General features: G+C 39.7%; 1 protein-coding gene across 1 annotated transcript in view; it reads left to right on the forward strand.

Moving 5' to 3' along the window:
• The first annotated feature begins 275 nt into the window (after positions 1-275).
• ST8SIA1 (ST8 alpha-N-acetyl-neuraminide alpha-2,8-sialyltransferase 1) overlaps positions 276-20,809 on the forward strand; it is a 151,676-nt gene continuing 131,142 nt past the window's right edge. The window contains exon 1 of the mRNA XM_046678519.1: positions 276-571. Within this exon, the coding sequence (XP_046534475.1) occupies positions 336-571 (236 nt within the window). The 5' untranslated portion in view covers positions 276-335. The remainder of the gene's footprint in view (positions 572-20,809) is intronic.

A 20,809-nucleotide genomic window follows, 5' to 3' on the forward strand; every position in this document is an offset into this window, starting at 1 on the left:
GATGCTGCAGAACCCTCGGGAGCGACTCGCCGCCGCCGCTGTCTCGGAGACCCCAGCGCCCGCTTTCTGCCTGGGAAGCGACCATGGCCATAGCTCGTGACTGGCCCCCCGGCCACTTCTCCTAGAAAGAAATCCTTGAAAAAGTTGCATTTAAAAAAAATCCTTGCTTTGACCTTTCGGGCCGTGGCGGCCGAAGAAGCGTGCGTGCAAGTGCAAGCAAGAAAGCGAAAGGTGTGTGTGCATGGGGGGCCGGCGGTGGGGGGACTTTCCGCTGCCACTTCGCCTAGCGTTGTGCTGAAGCTCTGGCCCTCGACCCCCGGGACCCCGGGACTGCAATGAGCCCCTGCGGGCGGGCCCGGCGACACACATCCAGAGGGGCCATGGCAGTACTGGCGTGGAAGTTCCCGCGGACCCGGCTGCCGGTGGGAGCCAGTGCCCTCTGCGTCGTGGTTCTCTGTTGGCTCTACATCTTCCCTGTCTACCGGCTGCCCAACGAGAAGGAGATCGTGCAGGGGGTGCTGCAACAGGGCACAGCGTGGAGGAGGAACCAGACGGCGGCCAGAGTCTTCAGGTACTCCTGCCCTCGCGGCTCCTCCCCCCTCCTGTCCTTTCCTCGGGTTCCGCTGAGGACAGGGTCACTGGCGAGGACCACCTCGCAGAATCATCCTTTTCATCCAGTCTTTCTTGTCCTGCTCCCTTTCTTTTCCATTCCCAACTGGAGGCTAGTCAGGGACCCTTCCCCAGCCCCTTACCCCTAGATGTGCAGACACCTGCTTTGCCCGTGTAAAAGCCTGTAGGCATTTCTGCCCAAGCTTGAGTTGTGTTCAGCGATTTGCCGATAACCAGTAGGATGGAGAACCCAGGCTAACTTTGTCCTTTGCACTTAATGAGAATTTCTCTTGGGCCCTGCAGACATTTGAAGCTACAGAGAACTAGAAGCCGGTCCGAGGCGTCTTCCTGAGGTTAGATGAATGGTTGGTAACCTAAATCATTAATGAGGGAGTGATGAGTAAGTCTTGGGCAGCGAAAACATGGACACCCAGCCGCGATCCGGCTGTTTTGTGTAGTGTGCCCATAACACTAACTGGACACTGACTGATGCCCTACTAAGAGCTGGCTACTGTGTGATTTTTATGTTGGCATCTCAACAACTTTCTCATAGCAGAGTTATCTCTCTCTTTCCAACCATAAACGGAGTCTTCCGAAGGATGAGTTACTTCCCCAAGGTCATGTACCTTTGAGGTGTCAGAGCTGGAATTTTCATCACATAAAGCTTTAAAACTCCCAGCTCTTTTTCTTGGCTTAGACTGTGGATGCCTTCTGAAGGATGGGAGAGGTGCTTTAGGTAGGGACTTGAAATCAGAAAACAAACAGTAAAACCAGATTGGATAGAAGAACCCTGAGGATCACTCAGAGGTTGTAGTTTCCCTTCCTTTCTGGGAATTTCAGTATAAGTGTCTAAAAATAAGTTCTTGGCAGCAGGGGTTGTGTATAGATTGGAGGTAAGGCAGAGCTGGGCTTCCTCTCCGCTTTCCTGGGCATGTTGAGGGAAGACACAAGTGCTTCCACTGGTGCCCCTTTTGCCTTCAGTCCCTGGGGCTGAAGATGCTGCAGTGGGTCCTTCCTGTGCATTGTGATGGAAGTGGTCTGGGTGGGGAGTGCGTTCCTTTGCTCTGCATACGATCTTTCTAAGCAGTATGTGGGCAGGTGAGAGCCAACATAAACATTTTTCACTACCGTTAGTTACACATGTTCAGAAACATCTATAAATTTTTAAAAACTTTTAAAACATGTGGTTTTCCTCTCTGTCTCAGGCCTGCTCCTGGGAAGAAGGTCAAAGATAATAGCCAGTTCTTTCAAGGGAAGGCAGCTGAATTCTCCTCTAAACTGAGAGGGAAGACTTTTCTTCTCTCTCGTTTGTTTTGGAATTCTGCTATCCTGAAGTTAAAAAATAACCCTGCTGTCCTTAAAAGTATAGAAGGGCTAATTTTCTCTCACCTTCATGGTACTGATTGTTGGACTCAAAAGCGCCCCCAAAGCACAGCATCCAGCAATTCTTTTCTCTAAAGACAGAAAGTACTTTCATTTCAAGTAATATAAGGAAATGAGTGAAGAACTTCCCATTGGTTTGCAATGAAAGAGTCCATTTTTTGTGTAGGAGGAGGAATAATGAAGCTCTGTTAGAGAATAGATGTCTTTTGGAGGACATAATCGAGTGGAAAATCCTTCATATTCTGCGAAACACAGGCTGATGGTTTCTGAGATGCATTTGCCCCTTGCTGTCTGTAGCCTGGAGTAATCTTCAGTGTGTTTCGCTGTCATTTGGTTTAGTCTCTACGTGCGGAGAATTACTTATTAAGATCCATACACTATAAAAACTGTCTACACACATATCCTGTAAAGTTAGTCCCTGTAAAACTGTGTAAGAGGCACCACTGCTTATTGAAAGGATTTGGGCTTCAGAGTAGAGTCCTGGATTTTTAGACTAAAACAGTAGAGCATCTTTGGCAAATTATGCTCTCTTTGAGTCTTAGTTTCCTTATTTATTAAAGGGGATAATAACATCTACCTTGCAGGGTTGGTGTAAAGTTTAAATAAAAACATTGATGCCAAGTGAGTGGCACATTTATTCAGTCAATGGTGTTAATGTAATTGCTATAAATTACAATTTTCTGTATTTCTTATTACTTAGATAAGGACACCTGGCAAGCCCATGAGAATTTGGAACATCTCACCTGCCAAGTTTTTAGAGAAACATTATTGGTCCATGTCTTGTGGCCTCCCCCCCCCCCCACACCCTTAAGTTAGTAAACAGGGATGAGGCGTTTTAAAGATAGTAAAAGCGTCATGGTTTGTTGAGACAAAAAATCTTTTTACTCAGCATGTATAATAAAATCCATTGTTTTTTAACATCTGGATTGTTAGTTTGTGGGTAGTCTTGTATGTTTGTTAAATATTAGGTCAACCAGAGGCCTTTATTATGTTAAGGAGACACAACTTTGGCAAAGATCTATCTGTGTTTTCCAGTCTGAAATATCTTATGCACGAATACAAATATATGTACACAAATACACAAGACACATTTGTGTGTGTGGATAGATGCACATTTATTCATAAACCAGGTAATAATGACATGTATATGCATAACTGTATATGTATATTCATATGTACACACGTTCAAATACTTGCAATGTCAATTGACCAATATTTAATGAGTGGCTCCTGTGCCCCAGATATGAGTTCGACCCTGGGGAATAGAAGTGAACAGGACAGATAGGTTGCTGCATCTGAGACAGCTCATCTCCTACTAGGAGGCGATTGACAAAAACAGAGTAAAGAAATGCGATGATTTAAAGTACTGTTAAATGCTATGAAGACAAAAGAAAGTGTTTCAGTATGTTTATAAGGACCAAAATTTCAGATTACCTTTTGCCCTCTGTGCTTCCATTTCCTTTTGTGATTTTCTTCTTCTAGCTCAGAACTTAAGTACTGACTTCTCAGAGGGGAACCTTGGCAAGTTACATAGGAGAAGGGAGCAAGAAAGTAACAACAATGCTGCAAGAGTTTTGAACTAAATAGAAAGTTTTCCTAACAACCACATGGCAATAGAAAGGCAATTGACCCTATCATAGAAACTTAAGAACGCTTCTATACAACTCTTGCTGCTTCTGTTTGAGTAGCCAAGAAGTGGGGGAAATGCCAAACCAGAATGGCATTTGTCTCTTTCATTAGATCCTTACCTATTTCATTTGCTTCTCAGAAATAAACTTCAGTTCAGAATTTATGTGCAAGGCTCTCTTCTTGGCGCCTGATATGGTAACAACAACAAAAATAACAAAACCAACAAATTATCAGGCATTTATTATCTTCCTGGCACTATGCTAAGTGCTTTAAATGTATTCTGATTTAATTCTCCTAAGAACCTTGGACAAATGGATATGTTATTATCCACATTTATAAAGATGAACATGCCCTCATCCCTGCCATTAAGGGCTTTGCTGTAACCCCATGGGACAGGCATATATGTATATAATTAACCAACTGGAAATAGAGCCATCAAAGAGAGGCAGGTGAACATAGCAGAGTGAAAAACGTATGGATTCTGGAACTGTCAGAATATAGTTAGAATTCTTCTGCATCCATTTCTGGTCGTGTGGTCATTGATAAAGACAAGTCTCAGAGGTTCAGTTTCCTCATTTGTAAAATGAGGTTTGGAATCATTCTTTGCAAGTTTGTAGTGAAAATTACATGATAGCACATGGAAAGCGCCTAGAATGATGCTCACCACGTACTTCTATGTAATACATGGTTGTTATAAGAATAGAAACACAATCAAAGTGCTGGGGTAGTTTGAAGAACATACCATTTAATTCTGCCAGAACGTGGGAAATCAGGGAGGAGGTGGTGTTTGTGCTAAGCCTCAAAGGATGGTGAGATGGGCGAATAGTGAGAGGTGAGGGTGTGTTGCAGGCAGAAGGAACAGCCAAGGCCAAGGCAGGGAGATGTGGAAGGTGCCCGGTGTGTTTCCTGTATGGAAAGTTAGTAAGCCACCCAAGAGAACATAGCAGAAAGGCAGGTTGGGAGGTAGGTGGAAGCCAGGTCACAATCTGTGCATGGGCTTAAGATGTGGCTCATGAGAAATGAACAAACACCAGGTATCCAGGGGTACTGGCTGTGTGTCAACTGTCAGCAGAGATGCCTTGTCACTGTTACTGGTGGATTTGGGGATGGGAATTTGAGTTAGGCCAAAGTGCTTTGAAAATCCTATCTATTCGCTGGGTGGTACCCCTTACTCTAAACAATCATGTTCCCGTTTCCTTTCCCAAATTCTAAATGGAGCACCATTCTAAGCAGTTCTAGTTTTATGTGGCTTCTTTTCTGTCTCTATTTTTGAATCTATGGATATGGATACCAGCAGCTTCACATATTTCCACAGCTGCCCTGGTGGCCGCAGAAGGGCAGCAGGTGGGGGGGCGAGACACAGGTGCGGTTGTCTGTGTATATGCGATGTAAGTTTTATGTCTGTGAAGTAGGGGATTTGTGTAATTTACTTTAAAAGTAGTTTAGGAAAAAGATGGTTTAATAAGTTTTGGTGCTTGAGAAAATAAGCTGCAATTATGTTGTGCATTTACACCTGTGAAAAACCTCCATTAGCAATAACCACAATAGTAAAAGTAAATCATTAACATTTATTAGACACATAAATTGTGCCAGGCTTCCTAGTGGTTCTTAGTGCTCATTATATATGTTACCCTTGTCCTCATAGCGACTTTTCATAAAATAGATATCTGTATGTTCTTTGTTTCACAGATGAGGAAATGAGGGACAGAGAGTTTTATGAACAGAATGATGGGGTTGGCTTTCCAACACAGAGCTATTTGATTCTTGTTGTTTGTTGATTTTGTTTTTTTATTGTGGTAACATTGGTTTATAACATTATATAAATTTCAGGTGTACCATCACTACATTTCGATTTCTTTGTAGATTACATCATGTTGGTCACCCAGAGACTAATTACAATCCATCCCTACACACATGTACCTAATCACACCTTTCACCATCCTGCCTCCCGAGCTTCCCCTCTGGTAACCACCAATCCAATCTCTGTCTCTCTGTGATTGTTTGTTGTTGTTTTTATCTTCTACTTAAGAGTGAGACCATATGGTATTTGACTTTCTCTCTCTGACTCATTTTGCTTTGCATAATACCCTCAAGGTCCCTCCGTGATGTCACAAATGACCGGATTTCATCATTTTTTATGGCTGAGTAGTATTCCATTGTGTATATCTACTACATCTTCTTTATCTATTCGTCTCTTGATGGGCATCCAAGTTACTTCCAAGTCTTGGCTATTGTCAGTAATGCTGCAGTGAACATAGGGGTGTATATGTCTATACATTCGTGTTTCATGTACTTTGGATAAATACTCAGTGGTGGAATAGCTGGATTGTATGGTAGTTCTAGTCTTAATTTTTTGAGGAATACCCATACTGTTTTCCATAGTGGCTGCACCAGTTTGCACTCCCACTAAACAGTGTATGAGAGTTCCCTTCTCTTCATATCCTCTCCAACACTTGTTGTTTCTTGTCTTGTTAATTATAGCCATTCTGATGGGAGTGAAGTGATATCTCATTGTAGTTTTGGTTTGCGTTTCACTGATAGTTAATGATGTTGAATATCTTTTCATGTACCTGTTGGCCATCTGTATATATTCTTTGGAGAAATATCTGATCAGATGTTTTGCCCATTTTTTAATTGGTTTATTAGCTTTTTGTTGTTGAGATGTATGAGTTGTGTTTTTTTTTATATTAACCCTTATCAGATATGTGATTTGTAAATATCTTTTCCCAATTGTTAGGTTGTCTTTTCATTTTGTTGATGGTTTCCTTTGCTGTGCAGAAGTTTTTTGGTTGATGTACTCCCATTTATTTATTTTTTCTATCGTTTCCCTTGCCTGGTCAGACATGGTACTTGAAAATTTGCTGCTAAGACTGATGTCAAAGAGCATATGACATGTTTTCCTCTAGAAGTTTCATGGTTTCAGATCTTACATTCAAGTCTTTAATCCATTTTGAGTTAATTTTTGTGTATGATGTAAGATAATGGTCTACTTTCATTCTTTTGTGTGTGTCCAGTTTTCCCCACACCATTTATTGAAGAGACTTCCTTTCCCAATTGTATGTTCTTGGCTCCTTTGTTGAAAATTACCTGTCCATAGATGTGTGGGTTTATTTCTGGGCTCTCAATTCTGTTCTATTCATCTGTGTGTCTGTTTTTGTGCCAGTACCATGCTGTTTTGGTTACCATAGCTTTGTAGTATATTTTGAAATCAGAGAGTATGATACCTCTAGCTTTATTCTTTTTTTCAAGATTCCTTTGGCTATTCTGGGTCTTTTGTTGTTCCATATGTATTTTAGGATTCTTTGTTCTATTTCTGTGAAAAATGTCATTGGAACTTTGATAGTGATTGCATTGAATCTGTAGATTGCTTTAGGAAGGATGGACATTTTTACTATGTTAATTCTTCCAGTTCAAGAGCACGGACTGTCTTTCCATTTCTTTATGTCTTTTTCAGTTTCTTTCAACAATGTTTTATAGTTTTCAGTGTACAGATCTTTCACCTCTTTGGTTAAGTTTACTCCTGGGTATTTTACTCTTTTTGTTGCAATTGTTAATGGGATTGTATCATTAATTTCTCTTTCTGCTACTTCATTGTTAGTGTATAATGCAACTGATTTTTGTATGTTGATTTTGTATCCTATGACTTGACTGTATTCATTTACTGTTTCTAAAAGTTTTTTTAGTGGATTCTTTAGGGTTTTCTATATATAAAATCATGTCATCTGCAAAGAGTGACAGTTTCACTTCTTCTTTTCCAATGTGGATCCCTTTTATTTCTTTTTCTTGCCTGATTGCTCTGGCTAAAACTTTCAATGCTATGTTAAATAAGAGTGGTGACAGTGGGCATCCTTGTCTGGTTCCTGTTCTTAGAGGGATAGCTTTCAGTTTTTTTCCATTGAGAATGATATTCTCTGTGGATTTGTCATATATAGCCTTTATTATTTTGAGATATTTTCCTTCTATACCCATTTTATTTAGAGTTTTTATCATAAATGGATGCTGTATCTTGTCAAATGCTTCTCTGTATCTATTGAAATGATCATGTGATTTTTATTCTTCATTTTGTTAATGTGGTGTGTCACATTGATTGATTTGTGGATGTTAAACCATCCCTACCTCATTGGAATAAATACCCCTTGATCAAGATATATGATCTTTTTAATATATTGTCATATTCAATTTGCTATTATTTTGCTATTATTATGTTGAGGATTTTTGCATTGATCTTCATCAGTGATTTGGCCTGTATTTTTTTTGTGTTGTCCTTATCTGGTTTTGGTATCAGGATAATGTTGGCTTTGTAGAATGAGTTAGGAAACCTCCCCTCCTCTTCAATTTTTTGAAACAGTTTGAGAAGGATGGGTATTAAATATTCTTTGAATGTTTGGTGGAATTCACCAGAGAAGCCGTCTAGTCCTGGATTTTTATTTTTTGGGGGATTTTTGATTACTGTTTCGATCTCTTTACTGGTGGTTGGTCTATTCAGATTCCCTACTTCTTCTTGATCCAGTTTTGGAAGGTTGTATGATCCTAAGAATGTATCCATTTCTTCTAGATTATCTAATTTGTTGGCTTATAGCTTTTCATAGTATTCTCTTATCACTTTTGTATTTCTGAGGTGTCCGTTGTAATTTCTTCTCTTTCATTTCTGATTTCTCTTTTTTTCTTGGTTTGTCAATTTTGTTTATCTTTTCAAAGGACCAGCTCTTGGTTTCTTTAGTTTTTTCTATTTTTTAAATTCTCTATCTCATTTATTTCTGCTCTGATTTTTATTATTTCCTTCCTTCTGCTGATTTTGGCCTTTGTCGTTCTTTTCCAGTTCCTTTAGGTGTACTGTTAGATTGTTTATTTGGGATTTTTCTTCTTTGTTGAGGTGGGCCTGAGTTTCTGTAAACTTCCCTCTTAAAACTGCTTTTGCTGTATCCCATAGATTTTAGCATGTCGTATTTTCATTTTCATGTGTATCCAGGTAATTTTTGATTTCTCCTTTGATTTCTTCATTGACCCAATCATTGTTCAGTAGCATTTTATTTAATCTCCACGTTTTTGTGGCTTTTCTGATTTTCTTCCTATAGTTGATTTCTAGTTTCATATCTTTGTGGTCAGAAAAGATGCTTGGTATTATTTTGATCTTCTTACATTTATTGAACTTGTTTTGTGGGCTATATGTGATAAATCCTGGAGAATTTTCCATGTACATTTGAGAAGAATGTGTATTCTGTGGTTTTTGGATGGAATGTTCTATATATAGCAACTAAGTCCATCTGGTCTAATGTGTCATTTAAGGACAATGTTTCCCTATTGATCTTCTGTTTGGTTGATCTATCCATTGGTGTAAGTGGAGTGTTGAAGTCTCCTACTGTTGTTGTATTACTGTCTGTTTCTCCTTTTATGTCTGTTAATAATTGCTTTCTATATTTAGGTGCTCCTGTGTTGGGTGCATAGATATTTACAAGTGTTATATCCACTTGTTGGATTGTTCCCTTCATCACTATGGAGTGCCCTTCTTTGTCTCTTGTTACAGTTTTTGTTTTAAAGTCTATTTTGTCTGATATAAGTATTGCTACCCCAGCTTTCTTTTCTTTGCCATTTGCATGGAGTATCTTTCTCCATCCTTTTGCTTTCAGTTTGTGAGTGTCTGTAGGTCGGAAGTGTGTCTCTTGTATGCAGCATGTACATGGGTCTTGTTTTTTTATCCAATTGGCCACCCTATGGCATTTGATTGGAGCATTTAGTCCATTGACATTTAAAGTAGTTATTGAGAAATATGTATTTATTGCCATTTTGTTACTTTTCTGGGTGTTTTAGTAGTTCTTATCTATTCCTTTCTTCTTCTCATGCTCTCTTCCCTTGTGGTTTGATGGCTTTCTTTAGTAATATGTTTGATTTCTTTCCTCTTACTTATTTGTTTATTTATTATAGGTTTCTGGTTTGTGATTACCATGAGGTTCCTATATACTCTATGTATATAGCAATCTGTATTGAGTTGATAGTCTCTTTAGCTTGACCGCTTTCTAAAAGTTCTACTCTTTTACTCCTCTCCTCCCACATTTTATGTTTTTGAAATCGTATCTAATTTCTTGTTGCATGTATGTGTATCCATTATCCTCTTATCATTGAACTAGGTAATTTTAGTACTTTTACCTTTTAACCTTCATATTATCTTCGTAGGTGGTTGATCTGCTACCTTTACTATATTTTTGCCTTTACCAGTGATTTTATTGCTTTTTTTTTTTAAATAATTTTCTTATCCCTATTTGTGGTCTTCTCTTTTCCACTTAAATAAGTCCCTTCAGCATTTCTTGTAGAACTGGTTTCTTGGTGATAAACTCCTTTAATTTTTACTTGTCTGGGAGGTCTTTATCTCTCCTTCCATTCTGAATGATAACCTTTCTGGATAGAGTATTCTTGGCTGTGGAGTTTTTCCTTTCAGCACTTAAAATATGTCATGCCACTCTCTTCTCGCCTGTAGGGTTTCGGCTGAGAAGTCTGCTGATAGCCTCACAGGCTTTCCTTTGTATGTCACTTGTTGCTCTTCTCTTGCTGCTTTTAGGATTCTCTCTTAATCTTTAATTTTGAACATTTTAATTATAATGTGTTTTGGTGTGGGCCTCTTTGGGTTTATCTTGTTTGGTGCTCTCTATTTCCTGTACTTGGATGTCTGTTTCCTTCCTTAGGTTAGGAAAGTTTTCAGCTATTATTTCTTCAAATAGATTTTCTGCCCCTTTGTCTCTCTCTCCTCCTTCTGGGACACCTATAATATGAATGTTAGTGTGCTTGATATTATCCCAGAGTTCCCTTAGACTGTTTTCATTCTTTTTAATTCATTTTTCTTTTATCTGTTCAACTTGGGTGATTTCCTCTAGTCTTTTGTCCAGCTCACTGAGCTGTTCTTCTGTATCATCTACTCTGCTATTGAGTCCCTCTAGTGAATTTTTCATTTCCAGTATTGTATTCTTCATTTCTGATTGGTTCTTTTTTATATTGTCCACTTCTTTGCTGATGTTCTCACTATGTTCATCCAGTCTTCTCTCATTATCAGTGTGCATCCTTATGAGTTTTTGTTTGAACTCTTTGTCAGGTAGATTGCTTATTTCTGTTTCATTTAGTTCTTTTTCTGGAGTTTTGTCCTGTTCCCTTGCTTAGAATGTATTCCTTTGTCTCCTCATTATGCCTCTTTCTCTGTGCTTATATCTGTCTATTAGGTGAGTCAGCTATGTTGGAAGTGGACTTATGTAAGAGATGCCTTTTGAGGCCCAGAAGTGTGCTTCCTTCTCATCACCAGTCCAAATGATCCAAGAGTGACCCCTGTGTGGGCTACTTGTGTCCTTCTGCTGTGGCAGGGTTGCTCTTACTGCAGGTACCCAGGGAGTCTGATCTTTCCCTCTCTGGCTGGCTGTTTGTAAATCAGGTTTGGGGAGCCCCAGCAGAGTTGACTGCAAGGTCTAATAGCACGCTCCTGTTGCAGTTTTTCTGTTAAGTGAGTAGGCCCCCAGTGTGGCTGGATGCTAGGCTCAGGGGCTTACAATTGCTGTAGGCCTCTGGCCTGCAAAGCTCTTGTCAGCTCTCTCAGGATTGCAGCTGAGTGGGGTTAGCCCAAGTCATGGGAGCACCCAACTGTTTCAGGCTTTGGAAGGTGGGGCTGATCTCCTGTGTGGCTCTTTGGGAAGCGCAAGTCTTCTTCAGCTGACAAGCTCCACTGCCCACAGGGCCACATATACAGTCAATACAGTACTGCCCCATGTGTGTGCCCCGACCCCCTGAAGCTGATCTAGTTGCCCCACTGCAGAGGTCCCACACATTCCACTAACACCCCACACACTCCATCAGCTCCTTGTGCATGCCCTTCCCCACAGAGGTGGACAAACTGGCCCACCTGCAGAGGATCCAGGCATCCCACCTGTGCAGGCCCACAAGTTGCCTGAGGTCTTGCTGCTGGGTGGGGCCAGTTCCCTGGGTGGGCTGCCTGCCCTGGCTGAGCTGTATTAAATCAGTGCTCTAGTGGGTGGGGCAGTCCCTGGGCTCACAGCCCAGGGAAGACCTCCAATGGCATCTGCCAGTGTCTGTGTTAGCACACCTGTACTAGGTCACAGTCATGGTTGCTGCCAATGTCTCAGTCCCTGCAGAGATCTTACCTCTCACTGAGATGTGCCCAGAGCCTATCAGGTGAGTCCCTTTTCATCAAAGGACTGTGCATCTTTCTTTCTGGTGATTTTAGGTTGCTTTCTGAAATGGGTGAATTTGTGCATGGGCCCTTTAAGAACTGTCTTTTTTTCCCTAATGTCTAAGGGCTTTTCAGGGGATGTTCCCTGTTGTTAGTAGCCAGCAAAGCCAGATATTATGACACTCATCTTGGTTGTGCTGAGTCCAAAGGATGCTTATAGTGGTAATGCTCCCCTGTTCAGGTCTCCCACTCCTCCAGGGAAGGCTGCATACCTTAGGATTGCTCCTGGCTGGCTATGAAGTGCCACAGCTAGAAGGTGGTTTTTTTTCTCTCCAGAAAGGAATTTCTGCCTCTTCCACCTCAGTCAGCACTCACCTTGTTTCAGGGGTTGTTTCTACCCAGTTTTCAGTTCTCTCTCAGGGGCAGTTGTTCTAAGAGTAGTTGTAAATTTCTTGTGTCCATGGGAGGAGGTGAATTCAGAGCCCATCTTGACACTAACCTGGAGAGCTATTTGATTCTAAGCCTTATGCTTGTTCCCTGATAGTCTTGGATAAATGAAGCATTGCTGTATATATCTCTTATGATTACTTCTCCAACATCATCTTTCATAAGTGTTTCTCCTTATGCTTTAGTAATATTGGTAAGAGTTTTAGTTCCTGAAATAAGCCAGGCTTTGTTGAAATGCTTTCAAAGCCACGTCTCCCACCCTTCACTTGGCCAATTCTTACCCATCTCTTGACAGTGCATTATAATGATTAAGAGCAAAGGTTCTGAAGTTAGCTGTGCTCAAGTCCTGATTCCACCATTTTCTGTAATCTTCAGTAAGTCAGCCTTCATCCTCCATTTCCTCATCTCTAAAATGTGGCTTCTTGTAGGTTTGTTGTGAGCATTAGAATAGATAATGCGTAGAAAATGCTTAGAACTGTTTCTGGCATATAATTAGTGCTTAATCCATATTAGCTCTGCTCAAGGCAGCTTTCCTTACTCCTTCCTTCCTCTTCAGGCCATGTTAGAAGCTTCTCTCTATTTTTTTGCTACCTTGTGCATATTATTGCATTTCTTTCACTTATGCACAATATCTGCTACTATGTGTCTACTACTATTACCATAGAAGATGCTGGAACTGTAACAGTGAATGTAACAAAATTCTTGCTTTCTTGAAATTTATATGCTAATAAGGGAAGATCTAATAAATCAATATACAAATATCTGGTAGTACAGGTACGTTTTTCATGCTGTATTAAAAGTACCAATTTGTTTGCTTTTTCTGCTGACTCATTCATATTTGCATTCCGAGAGCTGAGCACAGTTCCTGGCACACTAATTTTTGTTGAGTTACTACATGAATGAACGTTTTAGAAAGATGTGGAATCACATAGTCAGTAAGTCACTCAACAAATATTTAATGAGGTCCAACATTCTGCTTGGCTGTGTGGGGATCAGAGGAATAAATGGCATCTTCTCTGTTCTCAAAGAATTCTTACTCTAGAGGAGAGTTTCCTAGCCTCAGCACTATTAACATTTTGGGTTGGATAATTGTTTGCGGTGGAGGGCTGTCCTGTACCTTGTAGAATGTTGGGCAACATCTATGACCTGTGTCGACCAAACGAAAACAGCAGGTGTGTCTCTAGACTTAGCAAAATTTCTCCTGGGGGGCAGAATTGCCCCTGGTTGAGATCCATTGTTTTAGAGAAACAAAACCAACCAAGTTGACAGGATTTATGAAACCCAGATATTATTATGCAATTAATAGCTAAATTTGGAAACTACAGACTATAAATGCTTCGACTACTGGAAGAGGAGTGAGTGAATTGTGCTTTGATAGATGGCTGGGTCTTGGTTAGGAAAGGATAGGGAGAGGGGGATGCATTTTGGGAAGTTTACTATAAGCACAGTCTCTATTGAAAGCTTGTATGAGAGCTGGCTGAGGTTCTCATTGGTGCCCTCTTTGGACCCTGACAACAGGAGCCCATGCTCTATGTCCTATGGTCTGAGGGGGCCTCAATCTGGTCTTATCCCTCTCAATGGGACAGTGCATCCATGAAGCCTTTGTAGACACTGAAGTTCCCTACCCAAACGTCCCAAGCTCACTTCCACAGCCTGCCTGCTTGCGTAGGGCATTCCCCCATCTCTCCTCCTGAGGGTGGCTTGCCCCACTGCTGTGTGCACTCCTAGGCCCCAGGGATGGCCAAGGAGCAGCTGCTTGTGGAAGGGAGAAGCTGCAGAAGGAACCTGGATATAGGACTGCGGGGTTCACATGTACACAAGGCAGGGGCTCTTCCTGTGTCACCATGTTCTAGTACCAAACTTCCTGGAGTTTGAGGAGCCTAGATTTGAATCCGGCATTTCAGGTTCTTATGCAGGTATTTTTGTCCAGGGAAAAGGATAGGAGGCTAGAACATATTTTTTATTGGTTTTTTGCTTTGATTATAACTTATATTTAGATACTTTTGTAGTACTTGCTCCCTTGCAAATGGGGGTGGTTTTTTGTGACTGGGGAGCCTGTTAATGATCATTTCGGAGAGGCGTGTTTAGGAAGCTAATTGGATCAATTGAATAATTGTATATTTTAGTGTAGAGTTATGGCCAGTTTGTCTTTTGACAAAGTTGTGAATCATCTTAGAAGTGATGCCGAGTATGTATCATTAATGTAATTCCTTAAGACGGAGTTGATATCAAATAAAATACAGTACATTTTAGCTTTTCATTCTGTTTTGGCTCTTTTGGGAGCTGTGTGACCTTGGGCAAGCTGCTCAGCCTCTCTGTTCTTTCGTTTTGTCATATGAAAAATGGTGTAATATACTAACCTACTGCATAGGTTTATGATGATAATTAAATGAAATAATTAGTGTAGAATCCATAGCCATCCTCACCTGGTTGGTGAGATGAGAGGCTGCTTGTTCCCACCTAGAAAGGGTCTGGACTTTGGGGCCCCAGAGAATCAGGTTTTGATCCGGGTTCTGTCATTTATTAACTTGTGACCTTGAAAAATTTACTTTCTTTCCCAAGCCTTAGCTGTAGGTGGCAGTACTTATCTTGAGAGGATTAGGTACTGAATAATAGCTAATTATTAAGCCATAATGATGAGAAAAGCTGCTTCTTGGGGCACATCCTATTACTGGTACCTTCAGTAATGGAATATATGAGAATTAAGTGTGACCTTAGGACACACCCTCTTCTTCCACAGTGTTAGTACTAAGGATGCTGTAAAATGGCCAGCAGAATTTTAAGGCACAGAGCAGAGCCATAAATCACCTATTCATTCATTCGTTCGTCCACATTTACTAAATGCCTGTTATGTGTCTGTTAGGTTCTGGGGTGCAGTGATGAAAATAAGACATGGTTCCTGATTTTATAAAATTTACGGTCTAGTTTAGCATCATTAGTTAAGTAAGTAAGAAGTTGAGTAATGTGGTGTTCCAAGGGTTGTGGTTTGTCTGTTTCGGATAATTATGCTGTTTCAAAGCCATTGATTTTCTCCTTCTGTTGCACTGTCTTCCAGCTATGGCATTGTGTGAGGGGGAAGCAGCCAAGACCATAAGAGCTGTGTCACTCCTTTAATTAGGTGCCAGGAGGAAGCTGGAATGAATTCAGAGCTACGCGTTCTCCATTATTCAGGATTTAAATAAGGGAGTACACTACCAGAGATTTCCAAGTGAGGGTAATGAGAAAGGGCTCTTTTTGAACAAAGTGCTTGTTTCAATTATTGATGCAACAAATATATACATGATTTTATGTCTCCCATGCTTATATAAAAAATTTATAGTGTTTATTATTTGTCTGACTTTGGAAGGAATAGATAGTATAGAAAAATTTAAAATGTAGTAAAAAAGACAAAAATCACTCATAATCGGCATCCCTCAGAAGTACTCACTGTGAACACTGGGTTTCTTTGGTGCACATTTGTTTGCACATGTGTGTGTTACTAAATTGTGTGTATTTTGTATGTTTAGTTTTATATCCTCTTTTATTCACTCAACGTTAGATGTTTGACGTTTTCTCCTATAATTAAATAATTTTTAACTTTCAAGCGTGTGATAAAATGGCTTTATGATTTTCATTTTGGAAAAAAAAATTATTTACCCTGAGTTTTTAAACAAAATGTTACCATATTGGAACAAATTACTTTCTTCAAAAGGATTTTTAAAAGGGATATTGAAATTTGCATATTAGCTATTTTAAAAAATTTCTTCGTATATATTTGGTAAATACCAAACTTGGGAAATCAAAAAGCCTCTTAAGAGTTCTGCTTCCTCAAAGTTGGCATTTAAATGATAAGAGCAATATTATTTTCATTTGTAAAAATGACGGACCTTTAATCACCCAGAGACAAACATTGCTAGTATTTTGGTATTGTTAAAAAACAAGGCTGGCCCAGGGGTGTAGTGGGTAAGTGCGCACGTTCCACTTCTCAGTGGCCCAGGGTTCACCAGTTCGGATCCCGGGTGTGGACATGGCTCTGCTTGGCAAGCCATGCTGTGGTAGGTGTCCCACATATAAAGTAGAGGAAGATGGGCATGGATGTTAGCTCAGGGCCAGTCTTCCTCAGCAAAAAGAGGAGGATTGGCAGTAGTTAGCTCAGGGCTAATCTTCCTCAAAAAAAAAAATAAAACCAGGCAAACCCCCCAAAACACACAAAATTCAACTGAGTAAATTTTAAAGATCTTATTGGCTTTATTCAACAATTCGTGAATTGGGCACCATCCCACCTAGCAAATAGGAGCTCCAAAGAACTGTACAAAGTGAAAGGCTTTTATAGGCAGAAAGGAGATGAGACAAGGAAGTTATTAGCAAAGGGTAGATTGTTTCGGGCAAGGTCACCTTCCTTTGGGAGATGGTAGGGGTCTATCAGGCAGATAGTGCTGACCTGGTAATTCTAGATGGACTGCTTTGAGATTCCACTCCTGGGACAGGTTGAAACTGTGATTAAGTTAGGTATTAAGTCTAGGTTTGGTGAGTGGGCTTAGCACAAGTGACTCCATTTTGGGCCTGTTGTCTCTTTTTTAACAATTTTCCCCTTTTGATCCCACTCTCAGCTTAACTGAGGAGTGCGATCCGAATTTAAGGCATTAGTGCCACTCCCAGCTACTGCCCTAAAGTTCTCGCAGGTTTTGTTGATCCGCTATTTGGTATTCATAGGTCATGATGCTTTTTGCCAAATCTCTGTGGCATCCACAGGTCATGACTTCAGGTTCCCATTTTTTAAGTTGGTCACTCTCTTCATTCCTTTTCTGATGCTCCAGTCTTAGGGAGAGCATTTGCTTGGTGGTTAGTGGCTGTGAACACGTCTGAAACTTTTGAGAGAATACAGCGTGGCAGGGAGACGACTGTGACTGTTATAAGCAGGATAATTCCTGGTGTCTGGGGTGCACCTTGGAGACATGGTTCCCAAGACCTAAACCAATGAAAGTCAAATAAGTCAAAGAAAGACTCCATTGAAGGAGTCACTGTCTTAAGCCAAGTGGCTTGTTTATTAATCTTATGTAGCTGAGTTTCAGCTTCCCCAGAAGTGTTAACCCAGGTGTGGCAAGTGGTGTTGGCCATAGCATAGACAGCTCTTTGTTTAACTAAGAGACAATCAAGGACTATCCTATTATCAAGAAGAACTTTGGCCAGAGAGTCTAAGAATTTTTGCTGAGTAGCTGTTGCTTTAGCAGCATATTCTGCAATGCTTTCAACAGTTAAGGAGAAATTCCTGACCATAGCCTTATTTGTATTTACTCCTAGCCAGGTCAGTAGGAATCTGCCAAAGGGAGCTAATTTTCGAATCATGAATGCCTCCTAGCAATTCCTGTTTGAGTCTGTGGCTCAGGGCTGGAAAGGTGACAGCCATAAGGCTAGTAAAATTTAGGGGTCTGTAGACCACACAGGCAGTTTATTTTGGTTACCCTTGTCTTGTGTCCATTTCTTTGTACAGAGCCTGGATGGAGCGTTCTCAAGGTTTGGGTTGTAAACTGGAGACAGGGAAATGGACCCCCAGGGTTAGAGAGCCTGACAGTATAGAGAGGGCATTGAGTTTGTTCCAGAGAAACTGAGGCATTGGGAATCAGAGAAGTTGTTGATGAGCCGAATTATAGGGTCACCAGCATCATGGCAAATCCAATAGTCATTTGGGGGTTGGATTACCCAACTTTACAATGGCCTGAGATATGTGAACAATGGCATTATCTTTCCAGGCCAGAGCAAAGCACAAGGTGGACAAAAGAGTCATAAAGACCTTGATGGCGTAAGAATTAGGCAAAGGATGGTCAGAGAGGGAAGGAGAAGATGGAAAGAAACGTTTTTGACCTGACGTCTTGGGAGGAAGCAGTCTACCTCGATGTCGGCTCCTTCTCTTCCTAGTCAATTTGAGTCTGAGGTCTCCAGTGTTTGCACAGGGCCAGGTGTCAGGTGTGGCCTTCTTTAGTTGTGAAACGTGCACCCGAGTTTCCAACCTTGTAATTTGGCAATAGTGGTCAGTAATGAGGGGTCCTTCCCATGAGTCTCATTTTTGCGAAAACATCAGAGTAAAACAATAATTGTCTGTAAATGACAGAAGACTTAAAAATGTTCATGGTTAAAGATCTGATGAGAGTTCCTTATATTGGAATTGACAAGGAGATCTGTTTATTTCTGTGACACACAACATTTTAAGATAGTAGCTGGAATTATGACCAGTAATGTTATACCAGGACATATCAGATTTCCAGGAATTTCACACAATTTCTGGAACACTTATAACATATACCTATACAAATACAGCATAAATAAGGCTTAGTATTGTTTCTTATTTGACCATGCTTCCCACATAATTTAAGATCTCAAATAAGAGTCATTTAACATTCTCTTTTTATAAGGAGAGAGAACAAATCTTTTGAGATGTTCCAGGGAACCTATGGAAAATCCCCAAATTAGTTCAAGGTCAAAAAGACTTTATTTAGAATTTGATTTTTTGAGAAGTTTGTCAAAAATATCAAAAGGCATTAAAACACTTGGTCAAATAGGATCATGGGTCACTGTGAAACAACACTTAGTTATCCATTGAACCAAACTGACGATTAAAGACTTTGCACGTAAATACAGAAAGTTAAATAGTTGTTAAAAAACAGTTCTTTTATTAGGGAAGACTCAGTTCTCTTAAGTAATCAAAGACCTGACAAAGACAACATGAAACACAGGAAATTATCTTGATAAAGCAAAAAATCTTTCTTTCTAGGCAGATTCCTCTAAAAGTAAAGACAAACCTTTCACGATCTCTTGTCAAGAACATACCAATAGTCCGAGTAAACTTTGTCCTTTTAACAGAGAGAAAACCAAATTCTAGTATTGCGCTAGCTTACTTTTGATATTATAACTCATTTTTTTTACTCAAATTCATTTTAATCTTAGTCAGCTTGACCATGCATAAAATTCTTTTCCCCCAATTTTTTTTTCATGAACTTCTACAACTATCTTTTTTATATTCAAATTTTGTCCTTTCTGTTTCCTCTTTCCTATTCTGAAATAACCTGCCTCACTTTAGGACAAATTACTTTCTTTTCCCTCAACAAAAATGCATCTCCATTCCTCATTCCTTCTTTTACTGAAAACACATATCTTACTTTCCTTGAAGAGAAGATGTTTTCCTTATTATTTCTAGTGGCTTTAATCACATATATTAGAATTTTTAAGCCTTAAAAATCTTAGTTTCTAGTGAAAATAAAGAAGTAAACAATTGTGAACTGTCTTTTACATTAGCATCTGTGGCTTCACAAATTTATAAATATGTTTCATAATTTTTAGAAACATAGCTTTTTTATAGTACAGACTTTTAATGTAGCACAAGACATGTATACTAAAAGACCCAAATGTCTTTAGTTTCTCTTTAATAGAGCCAAAAAGTAGGTAAAACCTATATTCTGTAATTAATGTTTTAGTATTTTATGTTACTTGGAAATGATATAGATGTTTAATAACTATCCATCATTTAATTTAACTTAGGAAAACTTTAAGTTTTCAGGTTACCAAAAAGATTTGGGGAAACTGTTTAAAAAGTTTGCCTAAAAACTTTTGTTGCACTTACATCTATTTAATTCACTTGTTTTCAATAATTATGTTTAGATTACTTAAGAAAATTTCATCATACCAAGTTATTTTTCTTGCTGACAAATTTTGTAACGGAGAGAATGTGACTAATAAACTCAAGTAGAATAAAAGTTGTATGTCTGCATTGTATTTAGTGTTGATAACTCTAAAATGTGTCTACTTTTTGTTGTTGTTGAGGAAGATTAGCCCTGAGCTAACATCTGTGCCAGTCTTCCTCCACTTTATATGTGGGTCACTGCCACGGCATGGCTAGTGAGTGGTGTAGCTCTGCATCTGGATCTGAACCCATGAACCTGGGCCGCTGAAGTGGAGGGTGCTGAACTTAACCACTGTGCCATGGGGTCAGCCCCTAAAATGTGTGTATTTTAATTTAATCAACAAACTTAAAGTAGCTTTAATACTGAATATTTTCCCGGATCATGTGAACCTGAAAAGCATTTGGGTTAGTTTCTATTATATTTCTGATAATTTTAGGTATACTTAATTTGTATAAGCACTTAATTTTCTTAAAGCCAATTAAATAAAGCTCTTTTACAAGTTAATTTTGGCAGTACTATTTGGAGGTAAAAAAATGTCACGTTTACAACATACATTTATAGACACACATAAACACGCAGACTGATGCAGAGACCTCATAGCTTTCCTTTCAAAATTTTAGTCAAGAATCAGGCACAACGATATGAAACTCACTAGTTATAAAAGAAGCTGGATGCAAACTGTGTTTCTGGCAGAGGAAATCAATTTAAGCTTACTTGCTCAGATAGCTAAAGTCTTTTACTAATATTTGTGGAGAAGACACTCAAGATTCTTCATTCGTCCAAGTTCTAAATAACCTTTCTCCCTTTTGTTTATCTTCTGATAAGAGTTATCTCCCTGAAGTTTGTATTTCAAAGAGATGGCCCAAGTAAGAGATTCTGGAGAAGACCAGGGAGAATATTTACATCTTGAAGTCACAGGGAA

Source organism: Equus quagga, chromosome 1, assembly GCF_021613505.1.
Source record: "Equus quagga isolate Etosha38 chromosome 1, UCLA_HA_Equagga_1.0, whole genome shotgun sequence".
In the NCBI taxonomy this organism is placed as follows: Eukaryota; Metazoa; Chordata; class Mammalia; order Perissodactyla; family Equidae; genus Equus; species Equus quagga.